Here is an 8,876-nt window from a genome sequence, read left to right as displayed (position 1 = left end):
CAACCTGAGTATTCCAGTGTCCTTGATACCTGTTGCCTTTCAGTATAAATTAATAGGCATTCAGGTCAATATATCACTCTTGTTTAATGTAAGTCCACCCCAGAGAGAGCTCAATTCTCAAGTGACATATTTGCTTTCAGGATCTCCAAGGCTGAGGGCCAAACTGTGATGAAGAAATATTACCTAGAGGACTTCTGGTAACCAGATGAGAGCTTAACTTGGAAGCACTCCAGTCTCCGGTCAAGCTTTGCCACTGAAATACAGCAACGACTTTTTCTTTTTACCAATAAAAAAAGTTAAGATTGCAAACAAAGAGTATAATTCATTAATATTTTTATTTTGAATTGTAATCTATCATTACTTCCAAAAGATCCACTTCAGAAAACATCCAATGGATGTTGGCTTACCATTTAAAAACTCATCAATGTATCATTTATAATACAGAATACACAATAAATTATATTTACATGCAATGACTAGACTACCACACACACAAGGTAAAAAAATACAGTATTTTTATGTACATTTTAAAAGATTTACATTTTCATATACAATTTATAAAGTTAAAAAATTCTCTGTACAAAATCTCAGGTGTACAGAGTTTGTGAATGCCTATTCTCATGGCTGTACCATCACACACATATGCTTAAAACTAGAATACTACAAACACTTTTTTTTTTTACTTCATGTTCAGTCTTGGCACCCATATACTAATACCAATATTTTTGAAATGTGAATTACAAAGGGAATAAAACAGAATCATGCAGACTTTTTTTAATATAAGAAAATGAAATAAAATATGCTACTAAGATCAACATTTACCATTCCACAATTACCTATTTCTCTCCAACTGCCAGCACTGCTTTCATACAGGTACAGGCATAAGTAATAGATTATGGATCGTTTTAATAACATTAAAATAATACTATAGTCTGACAATACTTAGGCATTAGAAATGCAACTATCTAACAATCCTAGCCTGTCAATGATTTCTGCTTTAGCAGAAACCTCAACACATTATATACTAAAATTCACAGAAATGTCACTATTAATAATTCCTAAGTTTATAGAGTCTGCATCAGAGAGTAAGTGATCATTTAGAAAACAAGAACAAAGCAACAAAAAAAGGTGTTTGACATTTAAGAGTATATTCTCTGCTCTGAGAATGGAGAGTAGGGGAGATCTATGATAAACCAGTAAAGGATTATCCAATGTCCCTGCTGAGGAAGCACTTTTACACTCCCAATCTGTTTAAAGAAAGACACGTGAAGGCTTTATAAAAAGTTTAAGATAAGCTACACTATTCATCTTTAAAAATCTTCTTGAAAAGTAGTAAATTGAAGGTATCAGCACCTTCCCTCCTCCCCCAAGTAGCTAAAGATCAATGAGAAAAATAAAGTGCCAATGTGTGAAACATTGTTAATTGTTTACGAGGCACTAACCCATTTGATGGCTTAGGATTAAATATGAAAATAGGCCAGATCTGATCTGAATAATAAATAGAAGGTAGGTATTCCAGTCTATGCAATTCCTGTCTAGATGGGGGATGGACCAGAAAACTACCTACTCCCCCATTTATTGCTTTGAAACCTGTACACGCTTTCAATTGTGACACAGAACAATTAGATTTCTAAGATGGAAAGCACAAGGTCTGTGCCACTTTGAAGTTGAAAAAGAAAGTGCACTCTTGATCACTGGAAGGAGAGTTGCTAAGACTCTCTTCACAACTCATATCTTCACAAGAGTCCTCACTAAAGGGAGAAAAAGAGACAAAGAAGAAGATTCCATTATTTAGAACATATTAAAGGTTTTACAGGCCAAATGAAACTGCTAAATGAGTATCTCTAGTCGCAGGGTTTTTACATCAAAATTTAAACTTTATAGAGAGAAAATTTAACCTATAAGGACTTCCTAAAATGAACTGTAATCTATTGTAATCTCCTTAGAAAATATAGTTTAAGAGATTTAGATAAATTATCAAACTATTATTCTTGTACCAATTCATACATATTAGCAACTAACTACAATCCTAAACATTTTAAATCCAGTAAATGGAAACTAAGGACAAAGTTCAATCACATGGTTTTGATATCTTTCTTGCAATAGTAATTATATCGCTGATGCTCCCAAATATCAAACCAAGAAACCAGTCAACTATGAAAATGAAACTTCTCATTATCTCTAGACCATAAAACAAATTTAAAAAAGTATTCATTTTATGAACAAAAATTAACTCTGAACAAGACAGCAGCACCTGACAACACCATAAAGATACCTACATTAAGTCTGCTGCATTCATGGCGGTGGGTCCCTCTATCTTCCGGTCATTTAACCTGCAGTACCATATTAGGAATCCATACTAACCCTGCAAAGCTGGTAATGCCATTTCAGGTTTTGTTTGTTCTTAAACTAGATTTCAGAGCAAGGGAGATGTGAAACAACCAGTTTTCAAAAAGGGAGGGAACGAAATCCTCAGACGGAGGAAAGACAAATCCTGTTATGATCTCACTTATACATGGAATCTAAGAATGAAACAAAAACCAAAACCAGAACTCGTAGACACAAACAGACTGGTGGTTGCCAGAGGCAGGGGGTGAAATAGATGAAAGTGGTCAAAAGGTATAAACTTCCAGTTAGAAGTCCTAGGGATAGGATATGAGCATCATGTTTTGCTTTTTTTAATAAAGAAAATAAAAGCGGGGAGGTTGGGAGCATAATTCTAAATCCTCACCTATTTTAGTAAAACTACGTCTAGCTCATTTTCTCAGCTAAAGAGATGATGCTCTTGGCTTTCTCTAATGCTGTGTAATATTTGCACGTTCCATTTTGAGTGTTCCCCACTCTGGGGAGGTCTAATTTGTCAAGGAACCTGCTTACCTTTCACTTTCATCAAAACAACCCCCTTCTGGTATCGTTGGCAGCTCAGGAACACTATAGTAGCTGTTGTGGAGGTTCTGGGCTGTGCGCCTTGAAACAATCCAAACCAATTTCTTAAGATCTGGTTTGCAACATTCAGGAGAAGAATATTCGGCTAAGCATTTAGAAACCAACTCTCTCCAGTAAATGAACTCAGTGTCATTAACCTGGGAAAAAAATTTTAATGAAAAGGTTAAATACCTTAGAATCACCCTGTGATGCTTAAAATATACTGATGCTTGGGTCCCACCACGGGACATTTTTATTTGATATGGGATGTGAGCTAGGCATCAAGATTTTTTAAAGCTACACAAGTGATTCTGAAGAGCAGTCAAAATTTGGTAACCACTGGTTTAAGGGAGGACTACCACAGGTACAAATAATTTACATAGAATCTAATAAAATGCTTTGCCTATTTTAAGAAAATACACTGACCTAAAACATTAGGTTTGCTAATCAGCGAAATGTTAAGTATATTTGTTAGTGGTCTCAATGAAAGGAATTTATCATAATTTAGATTTCTGTGACATAGCATTGTTTGGATTGCTAAAGACACCAGATCTATGCTAATGGAAAAGTTATTAGCAATTTGACAGGAGAGGAATTTCCCCAAAAGGGCACAGTTCCTCCACCACTGGAGAGTGCCCCAATTTATTTCAATGAGTCATTTTTCACTTACTTCCAGATAATGTCATTATAAAAGGTTGGATTAAAATAAGTTCATTATTTAAATGAAAGCTAGAATCTATCTGCTAAAAATAAACACTTCACAAATACTTCTGCCATAAACAGAAGGTAATTTTGTATCATCTTGGTCTCTACTTCCACCTAATCCAGCTACATTTTAAACCCTTTGCAATCTGGCTTCTAACCACTAGCTTCTCATTCTACTGGCATCTCCTCTAGGTACAGAAGAGACCCCTTCAGTTCTCATTAAACTTGGCCTCTCATCAAAATTCAATACTCCTGACCACCTCCTTCTTGGTAACTTTTTTCCAACCAGACAGTTGTGCTTACTTGTCTCGTGTACCTCCTTCACTGGACTCCTAAGTGGAAAACCGCCAACACCAAAAACCCAGAGTTTCAACTGACTCCTAAGCAAAGAATTCCCAGTTTCTTATGGTTTCTACTATTATTTCTTCATGAGAAACTTCAAACCTCAATCTCCAACTACAATTTATCTTCTGAGTTTTTATTCCAGGCTGCCAAATATCTGCTAAATACTTACCTGCCTAAAAGATATACAAACTAAAATCATACTTCTTTGATCACAAATTAGTTTCTCAAGCTTCCTTCAATGGTGGCAACATTCTCCCCATCATTAGGTTCAAATCTTGGTCATTCGTGACTCCTTGTCTCATTTCCATGTCTGGCTTCCCAAAGCACTATTTGAGTTGGATCTCCTTACTTCTGGCTTGTCACCTAGGCATTCCAACTTTAAGTCGACCTTAAAATGATTCCCAACCCCCTCTAGTCCACCAACGTCCTGGCCATAAGCCTTTGCTACCGAAACTTTCACTAAGATTCTTTTGGCCCAACGAGACTCCCAGTCATAGTGCCTCTCTCAGTCTACCCTACCTCTGTGCTAACACAACCCTGAGGCACTCCTTTTAGTACTAATAGCCTTTACTGCAAAACTTACAGCGCTGGCTTAAGAGACTGACAAAGAAACACACTGTTGAAGTTATTTTGGTAATGCTACTAATGGGATAATGATTCAGCCCTACAGATGTCATGGGCTGCCATTAATATATTTACTAAATCCATTTCCTAGTATGTATTTTTGAACAATGCACATGTTGCACTGTAAACCACTGTTACCAACAAGTGAGAATACCGGAGAAGGCACACCAACTGAACATAGAAAGAAGGCAGGCTAAGTGATCAGGTTCCCTTCCTGACAGTTCAATCCTGTCTGGGTCAAAGCTGCATTTTGAGAACTTCAACAGATGAGATACAAAAAAAGTGGAAAAGGTAAGAGAACCATACGGCATTACTTAATGTTTAAATCACCATCGGGGGAAAAACCAATAAATTAGATAAGAAGTCTGCTCTAAAGAGTAAGAACTGAAGATCAGTTACCTTGGAATGTTTTTTAACAAGCAAAAGAATTTCCAGTAATTCAATGGATTTCAAAGTTTCTACTTCCAAATTGAGAAGGCACAAAGCTAAAACAGATGGCTATAAAAAAAAGAAAAAATATTAAAAAAAAATACAAAGCAGAAACAGCAAGACATACGTAATCAAGAAATCAACTTACTTTTGCTTTTGAAAAGGTAAGTCGGCAGTTGCAAGCTTTCAGCTGAGCTTCTAGTTTATCTAGACTCAGTATTTCTTTCCTATACAATGAACACATAGGACAAAATATTTATTAACCTTCCAGAGATTTAAATGATTCTAAAAACTTGCTACTGAAAATCCAAGTTGAAAGTTTAGAGAAGTAAAAATATAAATTTCACTGGCATTACACCTGTTACCTAGACCAACGTTAAAGCACAAAATTTTTACTTTTAACCCCACTGACCTTTCTGATGTATGACACAGTACGATCGTATGGTATAAGTGCAAAAAGTTTAAGGCAGTAGTAGCTTCCAATTCATAGTGCAATTTTTCTGAAATTATTTTTTCCATCCGTTTTATGTCAGAAGCAGTACATTTACATTGACTGATCCGGATTACATCATGAGTGGATGGAATATTGCATTCTTCTTCAACTATTCTAGCAGCCAGCAAAAAACAACAGACTCCAATGCAAGACAAATGTTTAGGTTTCACCTGAAAAGCAAAGAACAAAAAGCTTCTTCTAACAACTGTCACTCTGATTCAGTAAAGCCGACACTTACTTACCCTTATTCACAATTATAATTAATCAATTTTATGTTTTAAACTGACTTAACTTCCCCTTTTTAAAAAAGGCATTTTAAGCATTTAAGTAATTTAAATGTAAATTCAAAAGCTATGTTTCTAACACTGAATTATACTTTGTATTTCAAACATGGAATTCTTAATAGTGCAATCTCCCCCAAAATAAATTAAGCCTTTCAACTCCAAGAAAATATATACTTCTTTGGATATAAAAATAATGCATGTGACTTAACTTTTTATTTTCTTCTCTATTTATCTTTAAATATCATCCTACATTTTGGTGCAAATTTGCCCAAGAGAAATATCGCATCATTGTGCAGAATGGAGCATATGTAAAAGCTGCCATGGACAGATGGCTGCCCTTTTCTTTTCACTGCCCTGAAAACTGACCCAACAGCTGACAGCAATCCTATTGGCAGAAGAACTGCCACATTTTTCTAACACTAGCTGGTTAATAAGACTATGGTTCCCCGCTTTGAAAAGACTTCTCACAGGGAAGGCAGTAGGTCACCTTTAACATCCTGCTATACTTCCATTTATCATGTTTCAGTTTTAAAAATACCTAAGCTCCAAAAAAAACATGATGACGGATGAAAATGTGAAGACCTTATTTTGAGGACTGTATGCATATATAGGGAATACCTATAAACAGCGTTCTTCATTTTGTCACATCTGCAAAGAGAAGGTATAGAAAAGGTACCGCAAAACCTAATTTAAAATCCAACAGTTAATTCTGTAATCTCTTAATCCAGCACGAAAGATCACAATTTCAATTAAAAATGTTTATGTATAAAGACATAATTACAGTCACTTGTTAAACATTTATCAGACCCTTGTATGCCAGCACTATGCGGCACACTAGGTTTAGAAATATAAAGATATAGGGACGCCTTGGTGGCTCAGTCAGTTAAGCGTCTGACTCTTGATTTTGGCTCAGGTCGTGATTTCACGGGTTCCTGAGTTCAGAGCCCCGTGTTGGGGCTCCGTGCTGACAGTGTGTAGCCTGCTTTGGATTCTATCTCTCTTCCCTCTCTCTGATTTTTCCCCACTTGTTCTTTCTCTCTCCCTTAAAAAAAAAAGTGCATATACATATATATCTTCATATATATACATATATGAGCAATAGGTTAAATACCTTCATAAGAGCCAAGAATCTGTCCAAAATATTGACAGCCAGGACAAAAGTTTCAGTGCAAGATCCAAAAAAGTTGGTTAAACTTCTTAAATCTTCTACTTTGGCATTTCTCAATCTGGGACACAAAGTGTTATCATCCTGCAATAAAAACCAAGAGCCAAAGTTATGACTTTCTTAGAACTAGATAAATACACACAATTGGATTCAAATAAGGTAATTTTTTCCCCTTAACCTTTAAGAATATCGGGGGAAAAAGTGGAATCATTTAACTAATGCTACACACCTTTTCAGATACAAAATATATATACACATGACTGCTTTTTAAAAACATACATTATACAAGAGCTTCAGAAATCCAATATAAAGTGAACTGTTGTCACACTTCCAGCGGTTATAGCAAATATAACTCCCCTGTAATGGGGCTAGTTAGATTTTTGTTTTCTAATAAAAAAAACAAAGACCCTACTATGAAGTATTTCACAGGCAAAGGCTATTTCCACAACAGAACTACTCAATTCCAAGATAAGAGTCACCCACCCAGAAGCTGCAAGTTGGGGGTGCCACATTTGAAGACACACCTCTGTAGAATTAGTATCACTCTCATTCGTGCATAAGATTGTAAGATTTACCTTAGTACTCTAAAAAGCCTATTTTTATCTTAAGAAACTTTGCAGCCTTTAATCTTGATTCAACGGAAAGTTACCCTTCTCCAAGCCCTATCAGCTGTCTGAGCAAGACATCTTTTCTGGGAGCTTACCTCCGGTGTAGCCTCGATCAAACTCAGCCCTTTTTCTCGAGGTTGGAATCTCTGTTCTTGTTCTAAATAGAGGTTCAACAATCCGAAGAGCTGGACCCTTTCACGACCCGCCAAATATTCTGCCCCTAGATCCTTCATCTGTAGCAAAGACACCACGCACAGTTAGAGGAGGGATCCTGGGGAGGGGGTAGGGAGGGGGCAGAAAAGAGCTGGTGTCAATACCTCAGGCGAGAGAAGCCCCGGCACACCCCCGGCGAGGAGCGGGTGAGGGGATCAGTCACGTCCTCCAGACCCGCGGCGCGATCCTCCCCCACCGCCGGGGAGGTGTGGCAGGAGGAGGGGCCGCGCTCGCGTCCGCCGGCCGGCGCTGGGTCAGACCGGCCAGCCCCAGCCTCCCTGCGGTTTCACAAACCGGAAACTGTCCTGGGGCGGCGGGGTCCCCACGGTCCGCCCTACCTGAAGCCGTGGGGGAGGGGCTGCTCTCCGCAGAAAGCACCCGGGGCACCTAACGCAGCGGGTCTCGGGAGTGGGCGCTTTACACAATAAGGGGGAGGGGAGACAGAGTCTCGCGACTGAACAAAGAACCGGAGGGAGGAGACTCCCGAGCCCCGCCCTCCCGGGGAGCCCAGCTCCTGAAGCCCCTCTCGCTGGAGTTCAGCCCCCAGGCCTCCATCCGCTGCGGCAGCGCCTATCCCCGCTCCACCCGAGTGGCAAAACCCCGCTCCGAGAGAGTGCTGGAGTGGCGTGGCCCACCCAGTCGGGGGACAGAAGTCCAGCCCACCCCGCGCCTGGACATCACCCGTCCATCCACTGATGCCAGGTTCCTCAACTGTGCGCAACCCTGGGGCTGTCAATCCAGGAAGCACCACCCCAGCGAGCCCCCGTGACAAAATGGGGGAGGGGGGTGCAACCAAGGAATTGTCTTCAGCCTCCTCAACTCACCACTCCTCCTTCCAACACCTTTCCGTCTCCAGTGCCCATTCCCCTGAGGCAGGGCTGAGGGCAGGACCGGAGTCGCTCCGGGGCCGAGCAGGTACTCCCACATCCCCGGACCAAGTACTTCCCAACCACGAACAAAGGAACCCCGCGAGCCCAGGCGAGCCCACTCACCGTGCCGGAGAGGAGCCTCCACCGGCCCGCGACGTCACGGTCCGGCGAGGACTAGGCGCGGCGGGGGCGTCCGAACCTGTCTTTGGAGGTCGG

At 39.7% G+C, this 8,876-nt stretch overlaps 1 protein-coding gene across 3 annotated transcripts; it reads right to left on the bottom strand.

The window, feature by feature from the left end:
- Positions 1 to 316: 316 nt before the first annotated feature.
- CCNG2 (cyclin G2) lies at positions 317 to 8,870 on the bottom strand. Of its 3 annotated transcripts, none has more exons than XM_077750607.1 (8): positions 8,784 to 8,870; positions 7,674 to 7,849; positions 6,917 to 7,054; positions 5,441 to 5,691; positions 5,177 to 5,255; positions 4,999 to 5,097; positions 2,878 to 3,083; positions 317 to 1,751 (listed from the first exon to the last, which is right to left on the bottom strand). In XM_077750607.1, the coding sequence occupies exons 2-8, from the start codon at positions 7,809 to 7,811 to the stop codon at positions 1,631 to 1,633; spliced, it is 1,032 nt and encodes a 343-aa protein (XP_077606733.1). In that variant the 5' UTR covers positions 7,812 to 7,849; positions 8,784 to 8,870; the 3' UTR covers positions 317 to 1,630. The 3 variants fall into 3 exon arrangements, with proteins under 3 accessions (XP_077606733.1, XP_077606723.1, XP_077606725.1); XM_077750597.1 differs by having other exon boundaries at positions 7,674 to 7,811; XM_077750599.1 differs by lacking the exon at positions 8,784 to 8,870 and adding an exon at positions 7,896 to 8,704 and having other exon boundaries at positions 7,674 to 7,811.
- Positions 8,871 to 8,876: the final 6 nt, after the last annotated feature.

The sequence above is a fragment of the Crocuta crocuta genome, unplaced genomic scaffold (genome assembly GCF_008692635.1).
Source record: "Crocuta crocuta isolate KB4526 unplaced genomic scaffold, BGI_CrCroc_1.0 scaffold1, whole genome shotgun sequence".
Lineage (NCBI taxonomy): Eukaryota > Metazoa > Chordata > Mammalia > Carnivora > Hyaenidae > Crocuta > Crocuta crocuta.
This window is presented reverse-complemented; position numbering and strand designations above follow the sequence as displayed.

What these genes read in the sequence shown, in the direction of transcription:
- CCNG2 (XM_077750607.1), bottom strand. Translation starts at nt 7,811, where the DNA reads ATGAAGGATCTAGGGGCAGAATATTTGGCGGGTCGTGAAAGGGTCCAG. An exon ending in TGATCGAGGCTACACCGGAG is followed by an intron (nt 7,055 to 7,673) that starts GTAAGCTCCCAG and finishes TTTTTATTGCAG; the next exon opens with GATGATAACACTTTGTGTCC. An exon ending in GATTCTTGGCTCTTATGAAG is followed by an intron (nt 5,692 to 6,916) that starts GTATTTAACCTA and finishes TTTGCTTTTCAG; the next exon opens with GTGAAACCTAAACATTTGTC.